A 20,026-nucleotide genomic window follows, 5' to 3' on the forward strand; every position below is an offset into this window, starting at 1 on the left:
CTTTTAGACATTTCTTTTTGGAAAGCAATTACTGAAGAAGCTGTCTTCCTTACCCATATAGCACAGTGCTCTGTACTTCAGTGAGGCAGTGTACAGCTTTCGTTACAACGGCAAATACTGAAATGTTAAAAATAGATTAAGCTGTAAGAATCCCAGATATTTTCAAATAACAAAGGGTGATTTATGTGGGCTCATTTTGCACTTTGACAAAATATAGAGGCGCTTTTGTACTATGATTAGCAAGGGTGCTGATGTCAGTTCGCTTGTCTAGCTTTAAGCTTTATTCTGCTGCTAAATTGTGCTTTGTACTGTAATCCAGAGAACCTTTGTATCTGCCTTATTAGTGTGTAGTTTATGGAATTGCTTTTGTTTTTGAATATAATCTGTGCCAGTTTCAGTGAGTGTGACTCATTATATGACTGAAATAAACATTCACATATGCATTATGTGAAAACTCTTCAAAAATAGTAGCAGGTGCTGGTAGGCTAAATTCAATGTTTTAAGTACTTCATAGTTGCTATTTTGTAGCCCGCAGGGCTGAAAACAAATTCTGTTTAGCTGGTTGATTTTCTGAATTTTTAAGAGTCCTGTTTACTCATTTCTGAATTTAAGAGTCCTGATTGCTCATTAATGCTCAACAGAGATTGTCAGGATTGCTAAGACTCCTTAACACAGTACCAGAAATAAACTTCTGGAAGAAGTTTATTTGGTTGATAGAGTTGATTTTTTTTTTGTTTGTTTGTTTTGTTACCCAAATCATGAGATCCCGAAGAAGTTGATAGAGTTGATTTTTGTTTGTTTGTTTGTTTTGTTACCCAAATCATGAGACAAAATGCGTCGTGCTTCTCAATTGTTCTTGCCCCTCTCCTATCTCTAATCTCTTTCTTCCTGACTTAAGCTTTGAAAATGTCATCTGAATGACTGAAGGCTGAGGTTAAAGATAAAGCCAGTTTCTGAAGCAACAGAGTTTTGCAGTTTGGTTCATAACAGTTATCTGTGATCGACCTTGTCTGGAGAGAGAGCCTCCAATACTGAAGTTTCCTGTTATCCCAGCATCTAAGTTGTCACTTGATTTGGAAACAGGAAACAAAAAAAAAAACTTTGCCTGTGTTTTTCGTCTGCTGTTAAACGGTGCTTATCAGCTGTGCTGCTAGAAGATGCTCACATTTGAAATCTAAATTGAAGTGGTTTTGTCGTTACATCCTCTACTTCTGTGTTTTGCTGCTCACCCAGCTAAACTTACTGCTGCCGTGGAAATAATTGCTTGAGACCTTGGCGTGATTCACACAGTTCAGCATTTAAAGGCAGATGCTGTATTCACAACCGCAATAAATATACTTGTTTTATAAAGTATAAAAGTTATCTTAAAATGAAATAACTTCTAGAGGCTCGGTAGTTGGAGAATGGATCATGAGCCTTAATTAAGCTGTCTGGCATTTTTCCCTTTCTCCTGTTTTCTGTATTATCTTTCATAACAGCGTCCCAAGCTTGATACCCAAAAAGGCATGCCCCTTTGACAATGAGGGGTTTGTGAGGCTCTGCTGCAAAGCTGACAGCGCTAATTCGGAGGTGGAAGATGGCAGCGCAGTTCTTGCTCTTTGTCCTTTCTGTCCTCTCTCCAGTAGTTTGTTTGAAGATAACAGCTACCTACAAATGAAATGGAAATGCTCTTGTGCCTCAAGAAAAAGGGTCTGAATCTTTTCCTAATGCGTAGGAAGAAACTCTTCTTTTCAAAGCTATGTCCCAGTATGTAAAGGACATGATACATCTTGACCTCTTCTGGCACCGTCCTTGCTGATCTTATTCCTTTACTTGGTTAGCATGCAGCCAGGGCTGACCAAAAGGAGAGCTCACTTACCTGTTTTATTTTTTTCTTTCTTTTCTTGTTTTTTGTCCTTCCAAAGTACTTGCTGGCAACCTTGTCTGAATATCCTAAAGAAGTTTGAAATGGGGTGCCTTGGGGCATAGTGTCAATCTGCGGCATAACACGCAGTGGCTCAGCTACTGCACTGATTTGCCTTGGTCTCCAACATTGCTGAAAAGTGTAAAAACAATTGGACAAAACAGTGATGGTTCCCCATTGTGTCCAGGCTCTACTTTCAGATTTCTAACTGTGAATGCAGTGTAGCCCTTCTAGTGGGCAGTAAGTCTGGCTTCTTTTGCTGTGCCCATTATCCTGGCACTTGTGCATATAGGGAAGCTTATAGCATAGAATGATGTATTGCTGGTAGAGCTGAGGAACCAAAATGTAGCTAAGCGGGGCAATAAAGGTGCTGTTGGTAACGCAGGACAGCGGTATGCCAACCTTGGTTTCTTGGTTTGAGTTAGCATCTTTGGTAGGAATTATGCCAGGTGACAGAGTCCCACGGGAATGAAAGGCAACTGAGGATTAGTTGGAAGATGAGGCATTTCAGTCGTGCTTTTCTCCCGGACCAGCTTCTTTCTCTCTGCGGCAGCAGGAAGGCTGGTGTAACAAGTGTCAGGTTGTGAAATGTATTTCTTCTATGGATGTACCTTCCAGAGAGACTGTTTTTATGCAGTAAAGCTATAACGTTTGGACATTCTTCTCCATCCCCATCTCTAATGGTTTCAAAAATAATAATGTAGCTCTTTTTCTGCAAGCAGTACTAATGAAGCAATACTATGAGGTTCTGAGTGCAGAGTTCCCCTAACATGGAGGCGAGTGTACGATATGGGCGTCGTCTGTTCTTTAAATGCAGGTCACTATTGCTGGGTATCAGTGAAAAACTTAAGAGTTAAAATGCATCAGCCCGAAGCGGCAGATACTGGAAACGAGACACTGTGGTGCACTTAAAGATAAATTTTATTTTGCCTTCCCCATGCCTACGTCAGCTTCCTTCAGAAGTTTTTTGTGTGTGTGTTTTTGCCCTTTCCTGGTCCTCCCCTTTTTCTTTACTGGATTCAGTGTTTCTCATTTTGTAAACAGTGATTTAATTTTATGTCCCCTACTTAAAAACAAAGCTCCAATACTTTTAAAATACAAATTCACTAATCCTCTAGTCCACTGCTGTAACAATACATAAATAGATTGTGTTAAATGTAGGTAACTGGTATGTAATCTCTTAAAATTTTAATTGAACTACTTATTACTTGGTTCAAACCAGGTTGAAACCATACACAAAAGGTAACATTCTTAAAGTATGATTTCTTCCTTCTAATTTTTCCCCCTTTTTTTCTCTTCAATTTTCAGGCATGGAAGAGAAGATGGTTTGTGCTTCGCAGTGGCCGTTTAACGGGGGATCCAGATGTATTGGAATACTACAAAAATGACCATGCCAAGAAGCCTATCCGTATTATTGACTTAAATTTATGTCAACAAGTGGATGCTGGATTAACGTTCAACAAAAAAGAGTTTGAAAACAGTTATATTTTTGATATCAACACTATAGACAGAGTTTTCTATTTGGTAGCAGACAGCGAGGAGGAGATGAATAAGTGGGTTCGATGTATCTGTGATATCTGTGGGTTCAACCCTACAGATGAGGGTAAGTTCTGTTGGTTTTTCTGAGAAAGTGTGATGCCTACATGCGAAGAATGTTTCAAAGTTCAGATGACTATCTTTAGCTGGCATATGCTTTAAAACTTGTATGCATTGGCTATAAAACTTCCTTGTTAACCCTGAAAAAAGTAAGCAGAACAGAGGGAGATATTAAGAATTTCTTACAAATCAAGTGTGCCATAGAACTTGGATGATGCTCTTCTGTTTTGCATGGTGTTAGGTCTTGAGAGTATAGAAAAAAAACCTTAGGTAAAATAATGCAAAACAGAAGATCATCATAATCATCAAAGGAATCCCATTTGGTATAAAAACGTATGGTTATGCAAACAGGAGTGAGTGCAAAATGTCAGGCTTCTAATATTATCATTTTGCTGTCTGCTTTGCGACTTGGAGAAAAAAAAAAAACAACCCGGCTGAAACAAACAAAAATAACTTCGAGTTCTCCACCATCCAGCTCTAATCCTACCAAAATAGACATTGTATGAAAACAGCTTGTAGGAAGCAGGATGGTGTGTTTAATTCCTACAAATACCTTGTGGCCATTGCTTGTCCTGAATCCATCCTTATTTATTTATTTATTCCTTGTGGAGATTAGTGGGTTGCATGACTTGCTGTAGCTCTGTGCACAGTCCCAAGAAAAGATTAAATAGGAGTGGTTAATAGGGTTATAAATAAAGCATGCCTGACTGAAGGGGCTAGAATTAGAGCCGTTTTTTGTAGGATTCTAGATTGAGGGAGGTAGGGAAAAAAGAGCTTGCATGTCTTCTACTCCAGCCAAATCTTCAAAAATGACTGGAAAATATTGTTGCTTTCTGAAGAGGAGCCCTTTTCTTTCTCCTTATTGCAGTTTTGAACTAAAACTTTGTCAGGAAAACTTTGTCTCTGAATTGCCACTCTAATAGCAAATTCAGTGAAAGGTACTTGTTTTGACAGTTCCAGCGTGTTTTTATGATATCCTGAACACAACCGAGACCACCCACAGGACGTTTCTAAGAGCGATTGCAGTGTGATTCAGTATTCAGCTTGCCAGGCATCTGTTACGTATGGGAGAGAGGTGGGCAGGTGGTTGCTTTTCAGTGGATAACGCACTGGTGCACCAGTGTACCCATGGGCAGGAGGCGCTCAGAAACCGTTGGTTCTGGGGACAAACCAGGAATCTGGGAAGCAAGGAGGAAGTGTGTTTACCTGGCAGCTCTTGCATATATGAGATCGCAAAGGAGCATGTGCCCGTTGTGTGGATGGAGAGGTAGGGTCCCCTCAAAGCCATGAGGCCTGCCCTTGCTGAGAGCTGGTGTATTGCTGGTCCTTAATTTTCTGTTGATGTTACATCTTCTGTTGAACTGAAGATGAAGAATGCTATGAATGTGGAGGGAACTAATTAAGCCCTCACTGGCTGTTTGGACCAAAACTGGTTTTTGCTTCAGTTAGTTGTATCAGCAACTAATCCCTATTACACTCTCATTGCATGTTTCATCTTTGGCATTTTAGCTTTGTCTGGATTATCCCAATACCTTTACTTTACATAACTGAGAGTTGACAGTACTGTGTGTTTTATGGGTTTAGTAAAAGTCTTGCAGTGCGTAGAGGAGGAATTGGAAAATGGGAAGATCAGTTGCTGAGTTGATTGCCAAGTTCTTATTTTTACGAGACAAATCTTCCAACTAAAGGAAGAACAAGTCGTAAATGTGCTTCATAAAATCTGTGTTAATCTGCAGTTTATTTTGGGAGGTTAAAGAATGGGTTGAAGTTCACCGCAGACAATAAAAAAGTACTATTATTTTAGTATGGAACTAAACAAAAAGAGGTTGTATGGAGCATAACCAACCTTCCCTTTAGCCTATGGAACCGAAGATAGTTTTCTTTGAAGCTGGACAAAATGTCTCTTGCCAGACTGGTTAAGGGTCTTGTTATGAGAGGCCTGTCACTGGTATCCTGTGCTTGATCAAGGACTGGGGGGACCACTGGCCTCTTTGCTCCTGCTGTTGTGTGTTTGGACACCCAGTCCAATTGCCTCCTTGGATTTACAAAGAAAAAAATTATGAGATGGTGGTGGTTAGTGTTACTAGAAAACAAATATGGAGTTGTTTTCATGTTGGGAGGAATGAGGTAGAAAGAATTAATCATAACTGTGGAGGCACCAAAAAATAAAGATCACTTCAGACTAGCTCTGAGCTGCTCCTTTCATACTTAGTGAAGACTCAGAAATTCCAATGGTGCAAAGTTTGTGTGTTCTTTTATTCCTTTTCTTAAAAATTAGTATTCACAGTAATTTCTAACTACCCAATGCTTTGTTGTGACCTTCCAACTGGAAGTTGATTTACGCACATGAAATCTGTTCATTCTGGAGATCTGCGATGTTACATTTGTATTTGGACTGAATAGATGTTCTTCAGTCATATGTTCTTTAGTCATATTTACAAGCCATTGAGTCTCCAACTTTCTGATTGCATCACAGTATAGTGTAATCTGTAATGATTACATTGCAGTTACAGTATATGGCTTTTTGTAGGGACTTTCTTTTAAGGAAGGGTTTACAGTGATTTAGGTCTTTTAAACTTAGAAAAAGGCACAAAACATGAAGTTTTTTTTTTAAATAAGCTAAATCTACTTTTGTAAAGAAATTTTTGGGTGCTTTTAATGTTTTCTTCAGCTAATGCTTCTGGTTTTCAAATGAAAGCTGTAAAATATTTGTTTCTATAGCATCTTTCTTCTTGAACTGCATGTGCAAAGGTGGAGGGAGCTGCACGTGAGCACGGGTTTTAGGTTTACCACCAAGTTTCATACTGCACTTTTAACATTCATATTTTCTCTGTAAGGTCATAATATAATAGGTCATTTAGAGGTCAAAATGTAACCATAAGCAAAAATGTGTTGCCAGTGGTTTGTGCACTTTGAGCTTCAGTGAGAGACCTTCTGGGATGGAGAGACTAAATGGACATGGGAAGTGACTCTTCTCCTCGGCCTGGTGCTGTGGAGACCTCGGCCAAAATACTGTGGCCTGAGCTTCCAGAAAGATGAGAATAAATGTTTAAAGAGCAGTAGAAACAGAGGAACTGGATTTTTAAAAGTGATCGATGAGGAGAAAAGTTGAAGGGTTTAGTTTTCCTGAGAAGAAAATACTGAGGGAAGAGCTGACTTTCAAAGCATAAAAAGCTGTGGTAAGCAGGACATGGATGAGTTGTTATCTGAAGAGAGAAGTAATTTGTTTCTCTTTCAGTGAGCGATATAATGATAGAGAAAAACCTTCTAAGGATACTTAGGCACAGGCTGTGAAAGGCCTTCCCTAGAATTCAGTAGACATCTGTGATGAATGTTTTATACGTGATCCAGCTCCATGTTTCTGTAATTTAGTGAATTGCGTGCTTGGCAGAGCAGGGGAAGGAGGAAATAATCTTACTATATGCAAACATGTTACTTGCATGTGTTCATTTGAATGAAGATAGCAATAACAAAGTAAACCAGAAGAAATAACAAAGTAAAGCAGAAGAAAAAAAGAAAAGGGAAGAACAAGACGTTGAAATCTACAATTACATTTACACAAATAATTGCATGTGGTAAAGAAAGTTTCTGCCATCCTAAGGACTGTGCTTTGGGAGAGCTACAGCTTGCTTCACGTACAACGCTTTCAAAATCTGCAGGATTTCTGTGCAGGCAGCTGCTATCTGGTGTACGCCTCTCGTGCCTTCTGCATTTTGAACAGTAAAATTATTTTCAGATAACCTTTTTTTTTTTTTTTTAAACTTGTGTTCTGATAATACATGCGCTGCGGGTTGATCATAGCTTGGGTGCAATATCAGTGGCTGGCAGGGTGAACGTATCTCCACCTTCTGATCCTGACTTCTTGTATTCGCTCTGATGCTGCTGCATGGTCAGGCGCCACTGCGGCTGCGCTGGGTTGGAGGGCTCCATCTCACATCGGGATAGAATCATAGAATCATAGAATGTTTTGGGTTGGAAGGGACCCCAAGAGGTCATCTAGTCCAACAGGATACCCCTGTGCTGCCTCATAACTCAAGCGTGGAACAGAAAATGGGCTCTGCCACTAAGAACTTGCGATCTGCAGTGAGAGACATCAATGTAGCAGCAGAGGCATGGGACGAAGTGAAAGCAAATAAGGTGGTTTTGACCCTTCTGACAGATAAGTGGTCTTAGTGCTTCAGCTGTTGGACTGTTGTTGAACTCTGCGATTCTCAAGAAGAAATCTTCACGGGGGTCTTTGATAAATAAACAGCAGGCATTAGAGATGTTTAGGGTGCCCTTCCTGCATGAAGGGCCTGCCTGTAAGAAATAAAAAATGTTCTCCTTTGACAGCTTTAATAAGTGGGTGATGGGGGCTGGCGCACTTGGCAAATCACACTCACTGTCTCACTAGCATTTGATGAATATTAGAGGCTAAGTCATGCAAGGGCTCAAAAGCAAGGAGAAGTAGCACGAGCTTTTAGATGAAGGGAGGAAGGCTCTAGGAGAGCATAGAGGGAAGTCCAGTGACAGAGTAATAAGCTTATAAAAAAAGTCTTTGCAACAAAGTTGCACCATAGAGAGATGTACTTAATGGTGAGTTGAGAATTTTTGTATCTCCTGGATGTGATTAACTAGAAGGAAAGTCAGCTCAAAGATGACATGCCAGGAGGATGAGCGACTGGTGACCTGGAGTACAGTAAGGAATAGCAAGAAAGGACCGAGTTAAGCATTAGGAGGGAAACCCCTGGCTAAGGACTGTGGTTCTGTTGTCTTAGAAGTGGGGCAGGAGGTTTAGAAGGAACAGTGGCACAAGGGCATCTCTTCTTGTAGAAGCTTTTTTGATTGCTTTTGAGGAAGTAAAGGTGGGGGATAATGGCCACTGAGATGTACAAACACGGGGTTTTTTGAGGGTGGAATTGCTGAGAGGAAGGTGCGGATAGGCTGTGAAGGAGGCTGTCAGGGTTGCAAGATTCCATCTGGCAAAATTGCAGAGGAATAATGAAATTAGAAGAAGCGGGACCAGAGAAGGGCCTGAGATTGGGCATAACAGGTTTGGTGGAGGTGGTAGCTAGTGGCTAAAGAGCTGAGTAAAGGGAGGTGAAGCTGAGGTAATCATTGCCTGTTATTCAAAGGAGAAAGAGAAGACAGCGGAATAGACTAAGATGTCTTCGACTTCAGATGATGATGAGGTGAGATGGTGCTGAATAGAGCACAAAATCTGCAATGGTAGGTCTTCCCTTACAAGTATGTGAGGAAAAAAACATGTATAATAAGAGGATATAATTTACTGTCAGGAGCGCAGTCAGAATCTTAATTTTGAGTGTTTGGGCTTATTATCCTATGCTGCCAGTTGCATGTGACAAATTCATCTGGAAGGTGATTCCACGCTGCCCTGAGGGAAAAACAAACTGAATCTAATAGGCCTAGGTAAATAACTTCATTTTCCCTGGTTCCTGCCAGACACCTCTTGTGGCGTTAACGTCGCTTGGCGAGTTGCTAGGAGAAGGGGATTGCAGAAGGGTGCGTTGGAGAACTGTTCCGCAGGTGGCCGGTTCTCGAGCCGCGAGGTGCCGCGAGGTGGTTCCTGAGGCGCTGGGAGCCCCTTGGGAAGCGCGGGGGGGCCTGTGGCTCCCGGCAGCCCGCCGCAGCCCCCCCGGGGGGGCGTGCCCTGCAGCGGCCTGCTCTGCCGAGGAGGGCTCCGGGCCTTTTTGGTGAGGGGGGAAAAAACCCCAAACCTTTTAACGTGGTGGGCTGCAGTGTTTCTCTTCACGGGCACCTACAGAAGGTAATCTCCTTGGTTAATTTTCCTGCATCACGCAGCGTGTGTGCTGTCTGAAGACGGATAGAACAGGCTAGAGATGTTTCTTCACACCCCCACCCCCCCCACTTTTGAATTAAGTCGTCAAAAGAAAATTGCAGGTGGGAAGAAATTCTGAGTGGAAATGCTTTTGGTATTTTCAAATTTTAAAATTGCAGCTTAAAATTACACACGAACTGCAGCTAGTAAGTACTAAATTTTAGATGTGAGCTCCGAAAGCCGGAAACTTCAACATGCAATTGGAACTTAGAATCATAGAATCATTTAGGTTGGAAAAGACCTTTAAGATCATCAAGTCCAACCGTTAACCTAACCCTGCCATCCCACCACTAAACCATAGAATCATAGAATCGCTTTGGTTGGAAAAGACCTTTAAGATCATCGAGTCCAACCGTTAACCTAACCCTGCCATCCCACCACTAAACTATATCCCTAAGCACCTCATCTATCCTTCTTTTAAATACCTCCAAGGATGGGGACTCTACCACCTCCCTGGGCAGCCCATTCCAGAGCCTGACAACCCTTTCAGTGAAGAATTTTTTCCTAATATCTAACCTCAACCTGCCCTGACGCAGCTTCAAACCATTCCCCCTCGTCCTATCATCTGTTACCAGAGAGAAGAGGCCGACCCCCTCCTCACTACAGCCTCCTTTCAGGTAGCTGTAGAGGGCGATCAGGTCTCCCCTCAGCCTCCTCTTCTCCAGACTAAACAACCCCAGTTCCCTCAGCCGTTCCTCGTATGACTTGTGCTCCAGACCCCTCACCTAAGCACCTCATCTACCCGGCTTTTAAAATGACTTGGAACAGTCAGTCATGCTTCTGGTTCGGGTGCAGGAGGCAGGGTTGTCCTGAGCACAACATACAATGAAAAACTGCTGAGTTCTTAGTTAGTGTGCTTTAAATAGGGTGTCATCTTTATCTTCAGAAAAAGAGAGGTACGTTGATATTATATTAAACTAAGAAAGCAAACTAATAGAAAGTTCCTGTGCATTTCGTAAAAGGATTTTCTCTGGGTATAGCAGAAATGGTCAGAATTGAGGCTCACTGCATAGATTTCATATTGATGGTGCGCTGATCACTTAATGCTAGAAACCAAAGCCAGACGTGTCCATGCATCTTCTGGGCTGGATCTGGCTCATGTCCATTGAGTTAAGGATGCGAATAAAGAAAGTACTTGTTTGGCTGTGCCCGTTGGCATACGCACGCGTGCGCTCTCTGCGTGCACACATGTGGCCCCTTGATTCTCAGATCTTTCACTTGAGACCACGTAGAAGCCAACACTAGAGGAAACTCCAGCAATGTGTTTCAGGATGTACCTCATTACGTTAAGCAGCACGATAATGACTTAACAGACTTAATTAAAAAAAGAAACAAACCCAAAACCAACCAAAAAACCAAACCAAAAACCAAGTCCTTTTAAGGATTAAAGTGAAGCTGTTTTTTTATTATGGCTGCCACTGTTTTATCTGTAGATTTTTGTTCAAGGTTATTACTCCAATATTTTGTTGGTCATTGGTTGTTTTAATGACAACAGCTGCATCATAGTAAATGAATGGAATGAAACATCTTGGAAGAATAGTAGAATGGTGTTATTGCATATCTGTTGCTGATTCACTGTTACAATGGGAAAACCCCATTTCTATTTTAGTCTTGCTACCTACGGTCTACAAAGAATGCATTTTCTTACTTTGACTGCAGTTTTGACATTTAAAGAAATGCTTGCTGTAATGAGGCTTCTGCGTTTTGTTCATGATGAGAACATTTCAAGTATTTACATAATTAGAATATTAAGAGACTATATATCATAACATAGAAAACAATTTAATTTTTGCTCTCATTAAAAACAAAACATAACCAACCCTAAATGCAAACTCCCACACTCAAATCTTCTAGATTGTTCATAAGGCACAGATATAGGAACAAGTGGAATGAAGAAACTATATATTGTTAAGAAGGAAGAGAGGGGAGCCTTTTTTTGTTATTGTTTAGAAAATATTCTTTTTACCTCATTAATTTATGATTGTTTTGTTAGTGAGGCAAATACAGAAATGGTTATGAGGAAGAAAGTATAAATTCTAGCAAAGATGATGCCTCTAACTGCTCTTAACAAACCAAGTGAGAAAAGATAACTCTTGCCCTGTTTTGAGAAAGCTGCTTGTTCTAGCTATACTGAATGCAGGAATTATAAAAACAAAATAGGATTCTTGTTACGCTCATTTGCATGTTAAATATTCTGGATGTTTTTCCAGCTCCCAGTTATTTCAAAGCAGTCGGAGTGTCTGAGCTCTGGGAACGAACCAAATGACTTACAGCGCTCTTTGGTGTGCAGATGACCCCTTCCCTAAGATTCTGCTAGTCCAGAGCAGAGCAAGTTGGTGATTGTACTCTTTGAAATAGCAATAGGCTGCTGGGAGAAGCTCCTTCCTTCCTATCAGCTTCTGAAGTACGTGGCTGAAGAGACCATTTGAGAGAGTGCAGATAGGCAAACAGCATCCATTTGCTTAGTGATGACAGTTGTTAATATTACTGTTTTCCTCATAGTCAAATTTGTAATGGCTTGAAAGCGTAAAGCAAATAAGAAGTAGCCCAGCAGTGAAGTGCTTTAGACCAAGTTCAGTTGCTCTTTAAATCAGGCATTAGCGTACGCTATTTAACACATACAAAATGCCTGTATGAGGATGAATTTCAGATCAGGAAGTTGGTGTTTTAATAGTTTACTGCTCTATCCACTGCAGAAAAAAATCCCAACCAAACCACACACACAAAAAAAAATCCCATGATGGATCTATAGGACGACTCAGGGATTTTGTCAGGTAGTATTTGTGTCAAAATAAACGAGGCAGCTCGTCACAAGAAAAGTATCCTGAACAACCCATTGATATTAATGGGCTCCAAATCCTTGCTCAGAGAAGAGATCATGAACCTTCTGGACAGTTGGTCAGTGTCACCTTTAATACTCGGTAACAGTCAAAAGGCAAATGGTTAGGACAGGAACAGAATGAGTTACTGCTATGTCGGTAAATCACTAAGCGCTATTTTTTTGTGCATTTTATGCAATAGTTGGTTTTCCTTCTCAGGAAGGAATTAGTAGAGCTAGGAAAGGTGAGGGTGAAGGGAAGCCAGATCTGCAAATGAAATGGCTGCTGTGCCAAGAAAAATTAAGCAGCACCAACTCAGTAAAGCTGTGACAAAGTTGTGTAACGTTCGAACGGGGATTATGAATAGGAGGCAATTGTTTACTGTTTCTCTGAAGACGGGAGCTGAAGTTATCAGGCAGCAGGCTTAAAATAAAAGGAATTGTGGGGTTTTTTTCATGCCACACATGGTGTGGAGCTCACTGCCACAGGATGGTAGGTAGAGGTCAAAAATATAAATGTATTCAAAAGGGGTAGGACAAATTCAGAGAAAAGTGTGTCAGAGGCTGGGCTGCGCAGGCTGTGGATGCAGGCTCTTGCGCTGGGGTGCCCCGAAGCCGCGGGCAGCATGGCAGGCTTGCCTTGCTGCTTGGGCTCAGCCTGTCCGCAGCAGGCCACCATCAGAGGAGGCATTGTGGGCTTCAGAGACTACAGGTCCAAGTCAGTGTCTTTAGCCTAATGGTCTTCACCACCTTGCCTCCTTTCACTAGTGACAAGTTATAGCCACCCTTTAACTTCTTCTTTCACAGACGTGCTTTTTTCTTACTCCCCCAAGAAAGTAACTCTTTCTTTCTCCAAACTTGGTGGATCATTGGTCCTCTTTCAAGCTTCTTGATTTTAGTTTTCCCTGGAAAGTTACCCTGGGGTCTTGTTACTCTTCCTGGGAATGTTAGTTGTGTGGTTTGTTTAAATGCATCAGCCTCACGTAGGCATGCTATACTATAATACCTGTTGAGCTCTCCTGACTACCTGTGGTCTAATTGACACACCCATCTTCCCTGGAAGCTGCAGGGAGGCCCTGTTTGATTTCTTTTTTCCCCTTGTGTGAACTTGGCACCAAGCAGATCTAATGACATGAAGGTCGTGGGTAGTCAGGGACCAGGAACAGGGGTGGAGATTGTGGTACACTGAAGGATCTTGTCTGTCAGCGTGGCCAAAGAATGATGGTGTATCTGGCAGGAAACCTTTCTTCTCCGCTCTTACTTGTGCATAAATTTACTTGCATTCCTTAGTTCTGGAGGGGACACAACAGAGAGCTGCTTGTCCTTTCTCCCCCTGCCTTTTTTCTGAGAGCAAGAATCACATGCCTGGTAGGTCCATTCAGGCACTTCTCTTCCTGCTATTGAACCCCAACATTAAGGGAATGAAGAAGTATCAGTAGGTGCCTCAGATAGGCTCCTTCAAGCTCTTGAAAGTCTTAAGTAATATAAAGTTATTCCTACTTTAACATTTTAGCATGTAGTAAAGAAACCATTTTATTTTTGTGTGTGTGATCACTGGGTGCAGTCAGGTTTTGCCTTTGTTCTGCTAACTAGTTTGATGGATAGGTCAGGCACAACCTTTTATAACAACTTTTTTGTAGGTTATCCTACCTTTTCAGGTAGGTTGAGTTGAGGAATTTTCATATACCTAGACTTCTTCCACCCACATGGGTGTGGTGGGATTTAATTTCTGAGCCTGTGTAAGTTCCATGGGAGTTCAAAGCAAGTAATGCTGTTCCTATTTCCACGTCTCAATGGCTTGCACCTAGTGTACGCAGAACTGCAAGCAGGAGGGCTATGTTCTGGTCTGCTCATCTGGTTCTTCCCAGGATAGTGCTGGGAAGCAGAAGCTGGATGAATTTACTTTGTAGTGCATAGCTGGCCTGTATGCCTAACAGGAACAGTCTGCATTGGATAATAATATGTTCATTTAAACAATGCTAATAATCAGCGTCCATTCTTGGAATGTGCAAATTGGAATGTACAATGAGTTGCAAGTACAAGGGAGCCTTGATAATTGAGGAACAATTTGCTTAATTGTGTTGTTCTTAGTCAATGTATCATTAAAACAATGAAAAAGTTAAATGGTTGTTTAATGTTTGACAGGGTCAATATTTTCCAGTCTCACAGATAATTTAATAGTCAGGATACATGTATGTGGAAGGAAAAAAGAAGTTATTCCTAGAATATACGTGAATAGGAAGTGGATAAGAATTATAAAGACAAGGTTATTTAAAAAAAACAAAAACACACAAACCACCAAACCCAACATCTCCTCTCTCTTCCCTGCAAAAAACCCAAACCAAACAACAACAAACCACAACTACTTCATTTACTGCACTAAAATAAAAAGTTGGGGTATGTAATGAGGGGGCTTAGTGGAACATGGTACCTATTGTACCTCTGCATTTTTATAGTCGTAAGGGATCTTCCATTGCAAAAGCAGTGTTTTTCCTGTTGCTTTTCAGATCTTGAGAGAGGCCAGTTCTTGACCAGTGACTAATCTCAAATGTTGAAGTGACCTTGGTCAAAAAGGGACGAATATGTGCAAGTGCTGACTCAGGTTACCATATTCAAGTAATAACCTATGGGCCTTTGTCTGCTCTTGATTAAAACAACAGATTTGTGTTGTTAGCTGTCTTACTGCAGCTGTCAGCATCTTTGTTCTTTCTGTGACCAGAAAACAGGTTACATAAGTCATTAAATAAGGCACAACCTCTATTTCCAAGGCATACTTAAGAAATTGATTACAGTTTGAAAAAATATGAAGCTATTATAAAGATTTATATATAAATTTAAATACTGTGAAACAAATGTTAATATCCAGATGTTCTTATGTCCGCTGATTTTACTAATTTGAATTAAAACCCCTGACTTTTTTCATCTTCTGTTAATACATTTCTTTGGTAGTATTGTAAGACTATTTCCTCATTGTAAAAAGAATGCTTCTATGTTTGCAGATGCTGTGAAGCCACCGGTCAGTTCTTTACAACCATCTGCTGAGTTACCCTTGCCCATCAACACTTCACCACCTTCCATGCAAGCAGAATCTTCCCTACCTCCTCCTTACCAGCTTATTAACATCCCCCCACTGGAGTCTTCCTCTGGTCAAGAAGATCCTCAAGACTACCTACTGCTAATAAACTGTCAAAGTAAAAAACCTGAACCTATGAGGTAAGTGACCTTTTTTCTTAATAACACTTATTTGTATTATAGGCCAAGAATGTTTGTGCTAAAAGCACTTTTTTTTTTATTGCCAAGTCATCGAACATTCAGATGCACATAATCTGCAGGGGGAAGCTGCCTGTAACTTTTGCTGCTTTTCTTTCTATGCTTGAACATTTGCAGCAGAGTATTAAGTTGTTTGATCAGCGCTAGACCTATATGGCATTCTGCAAAAGCAAATGTTGATATGAAGCGTCAGATAAATGCAGTGATCCAAGCATTTCGTTGTAACTTCCAATGCATGGCACAGAGCGGAGAAGTACCCTTTCTTTAGGCACAATCTGGTGTGTTTAGTTCAGTCGAGGAAAAAGCTGGAAAAATTTAGCCTTTCTCCCTTCTGGTATTTGGTGTCCCAGTTTTGCCAGTTAAAGCTTTTATGGAAGGGAATCAGTAAAGCACGCTGATATTTATTATCGCTTGCCAGGTTACCACATCACTGAACATGGCAATCCTCGAATGGTATTTGTTGACTATTACTAACATGGCTCAGACTTTCAGGCAAGAGTAAAAGATAATTATTTTATGATTACTGAGGATGCAGAAGACTTAAACCACTTCATTTCTGTATCCTGAATTTTAACTTTTTCCAAATAACAGATATTTAAAAACAAGCTCAAATAAGCCTTAATTGTTACTGAATAAGGAGAACCCACACAGTCAATTCTCCAAAGAAGTGTGCAATAGGACATTTTAAGGAAAGAATTGAGAAATTCTACTGAATTAAATGTATATTTATTTCTCCAACTGCTACTTCTAACTTAAATAGATGTACAGCACCTCTTGCATGGGAGGGTATGATATTTATGGTATCTACCTGGGAAATACTGCTAAGGATCATGGTGCCCGTCCCTGGAGCAGGCTGCCCAGGGACTTAGTGGAAATTCTGTCCTCTGAGATGTAAAAAAAATAAAAAAATAAAAAATCACAAACTCACTTGACTGGACAAGTTCCTAAGGAGTCTCACCTGACTTGGAAGTTGGCTTTGCTTAGAGGTATTGGAAGAGCTGGACCAGATAATCTCCAGAGGTCCCTTCCAACCTTGAGTCTTCTGTGGGAGAACCTTATAAATCTCTGTGGCAAGCTGCTTTTCTGCAGTAATTTAATATAAAATCTGCTGGGTTATTTCCAGACAAATGAACAAAATGGTATATTCTTTTTGTGATTGCAGACCAGTACATGGAAAGCTGAGGAAAGCTTCCTTTGAAAGCGTTTTCATGAGTATTTCACATACTCCCTTAGGGCCATACCTTTTAGTGGTGGTGCCTTCTTCATCAACACCTTGATGCTCTGCCAGTTTTACCTGTGCCATGTGCTCTCTGCTCCCTTGGCATTTTTATCTTCCTCTGTTGTGCCTGAGGAGTTTCCTGCTCCGTTTACTGATGATTACCGTGGTAGAAAAGTATTTACCCTTTACGATCTTTCTTATAAAACGGAGGAATGAGCCTTTAGTTCCCCCAGAGTATGGAATGTGCAGGTTACAGGCAGCACGGCATGCCCCAAAGCCTCCTGCAACAGAAGGGGAAACCCAGTGTGTCTCTTATCAGTGTTAAAGTTTTCAGTGTTCAGTGATGTTTAGAAGCTGATGGTGTCCCAGAGGTATGTCGCCATTCCAGCCAAAAGCTATCAAAAAGTTTGGTATCGTTTCCAGAACGGCTTGGCAGAGAAATCTTGACTTTTCATTTCAATGCCCTGGCTTATCAGAAATGTGTCTGAGTGCCTGTTTGCTTCTGTGAGGGATGGGCAGAGAGTGAATTTCTAACACCATCACCTGAAGCATGTTTTTGGGAACGATCAAGGTTGGGATGTGTAATTGGCTTTCTGACCTGACTTCCACCATTGTGTGACGTGTGGATTAAGTAGAGGGAGTAAAGTATGAGGAGACCATGAAAGGGGGCACAAAACGTGGCAAGGTACAGAGTCCGTGAATAGCCTGCAAAATTTCTTGAGGAAGACACTGGCGACATGGGAGAAGAAGGTATTTGGGGGTTGGGGAAGGCAGAAGGTCCAGTGGAGATGAAGTGTTGAGGGAACTGAGAAAGAACTGAACAAAGTCTTTGGGAGTGTAGAGATTGTTTAAATACATGATGTTTTTATAGGAATATTTGAAGACAGCGAAACACTGGCATTGTGATGACTTGTAAAATTATGTTGGCATAGTGTATTATATTTAACTAAGATCACTAAATAGCTATGTCCTTTTATTAAGAAGGTTGTAATAATGAAAATTCAGAATAATAGCTCTGCTAGAGATTCAGTTCCACCTAAAAGGACTGCTTATATTGCATGTCTGGTACAGTAGGTATTCTGCTGGATTTGGGCTGGAGTGTAGAGTAGCTAGACCTTTTCCTATGGAATTAGAGCTTTGTGTATCTGTGTAGCATCTTACTAAGATGACCGGTTAGAGGGCACACTGTGCACTACCCCAATCCGCATCCTTACAGGTGAAGAAAAAAATTAAATGACTGCATCATTTACCTGTTAATTTCCAGACTTGGAAGAATTTATCTGTGTATTTCACAAAACGTTTTTTCCTTCGTGTAAAGTGCAGAGCTTGATAGATGTAATTAAATAGGCAGGTATTGCTACTTGAACAGTCTCTTTCTATGACATTTTCCCTTTACACTTTAAAGATGCTGATATGCAGAGGGAACATTTTCTGTTCTAAATTTGCATGTTACTTTATAGATAACCTGGGAACCACTGAATTTTATTTCAAGGCTTTGGGGTTCTTTTTTGGGTGAGGCGGGTAACTCTGAAACGTAGAGGAAGTATCCGAGCTGCATCTTACAAATTTTTGAGAATTGTGGTGTTTCAGAACTAACAAATAATTTTGAAATGCTTTGTTACAGTGTCATGCAATGCACCACGTACTGTTGTGAGAATATCTTGGACGCAGCACTTGCAGCTGTAATAATTATGCTGTATTTTGTCTAAAATAGTTTTATGCTCTGATCACTGTTGACTTGAGAAGAGAGTATTGTTCAACTGTAGCATTTAGTGAGATTTAAAGGTTCCTATTTGGATCCTAACTAAGAAAATGCAGCCAAAGACTGTTTCCAAAACCCTTATTGTTCTGGCTCATTCCAGAGGTATACTGAAATACTAAACGCTGTCTTCCTCATCTTTCCTGTGTTTATGAACCAGCCAAGGGTCACCCTTTCTCTCGGAAGAAGGGCAGGAATACCTGCTGTTAGAAGATTTTGAAAGTAAAAAGATTCCACTGCAGTGAGTGAACAGTAGCCATTCTTGGAACGTGCGTGAGAAATTAATCACAGAGCCATTAACTTGCCTGAAAAGAAAATATTGTTTGTTTGAGATGCGTCTTGCATGATGTTCTGTGAGTTTTAACAGAAAAACTATGTAACTTTGGCTTCCATTTGCTGGAAATCGAGCTGGTTTATTATTTATTTATTTATCTATCCACATTTTTACTATGCTTGCTGTTTGTCCCAGATTGCTGGCACACAAGGGCAGTTTTGCTGCCACTTTGTTCATCGTATTCTATTTCATCGGTCATATCGATTCCTGCAGATGGGAAAAGAATCAGCTCGAAAGGATGAGTGGTCAAGCCAGACCAAATACAGCATATTAAAAAATGGGATGATTACCCCTCAGACTATAACACTTCTAAAACTTTTTTCCTGGGGTCTCTGTCAACAAGTAGTTTTTAGTATGTGGAGGCAGGCTTTTTATTGGGTTAATACTCCCCTCTTTGTGCATCTTAATATGCAGTGCTTAGTTGCTGGCTGCGGTTAAACCACAACAATGTCTGGTCCTTGTAGGTCAACAGGCTGTACAGTTGTCTTTTCTTGATACGTGGAAAGAGGCATCCAGCCCTAGCACAGAGTAAGAATTAGTTTGGCCACTTAGCATATTTTTCAGGTATTTGATGCCCACGTGTCATAAAACTGAATTCGTGTCACAGTCATCCTCTGCTTACAGAGTGAGGAGTTTTCATTGCGTTATATCCAACTTTGATGTTACTTTGAACTGAGGTGTGAAAACCATTAATACTTATCTTAATAACCAATTGTTAATGGAATATTTAAGCCAATTGATTTTTTTGGTTGAGCTGTTCTGAAGTGAGTGGTGAAAAAATAAAATTTTCAAGTAACTTTCTTAAGCACAAAGTCATCAAGCATCCTCCATACAAAACCCTTTTTAAGAGGGGGGGGGAAAAGCAGGAGTAAAGTCTGTCCCTGAACTCTAGTCCTAACATCAGTTTCCTTGAGGTAACATGAATCAACTGTGCTTTGTAGATTTTCAAAATTGTACATGGTGTTCTTATGATCCACTGGATAATACGGACTTTTGAAAGCTAGTTAAACTTCAGAGGCTGAATTCTCTTTCTTCATTTTGGCATAAACTGCTTTCTTGGCCCATCTTTCAGACTGTCTTCAAATTTTTGGTCTTGCAAAATCAGATTGGTTACAACCCATTCATATTTCGAAAACCATTTCAATAGACTAAGAAGTTGGTTCCAAAAGATAACTTCTAAAAACGTGAAGTAAATCAGAAATGCCCTCTTATAATGAGAAATGTTAAGTTGTTGACATTAGCTAAACAAATGACAGGCCTCATGTGTCATGGTTTTTGAAAGTCTTCT

At 40.6% G+C, this 20,026-nt stretch overlaps 1 protein-coding gene across 1 annotated transcript in view; it reads left to right on the forward strand.

Moving 5' to 3' along the window:
• Positions 1-2,692: 2,692 nt before the first annotated feature.
• GAB1 (GRB2 associated binding protein 1) overlaps positions 2,693-20,026 on the forward strand; it is a 43,175-nt gene continuing 25,841 nt past the window's right edge. Inside the window, exons 1-3 of the mRNA XM_035899189.1 lie at positions 2,693-2,734; positions 3,212-3,506; positions 15,156-15,369. Coding sequence (XP_035755082.1) covers positions 2,693-2,734; positions 3,212-3,506; positions 15,156-15,369 — 551 coding nt within the window. The remainder of the gene's footprint in view (positions 2,735-3,211; positions 3,507-15,155; positions 15,370-20,026) is intronic.

The sequence above is a fragment of the Egretta garzetta genome, unplaced genomic scaffold (assembly GCF_000687185.1).
Source record: "Egretta garzetta isolate BGI_Z169 unplaced genomic scaffold, ASM68718v1 scaffold258, whole genome shotgun sequence".
In the NCBI taxonomy this organism is placed as follows: domain Eukaryota; kingdom Metazoa; phylum Chordata; class Aves; order Pelecaniformes; family Ardeidae; genus Egretta; species Egretta garzetta.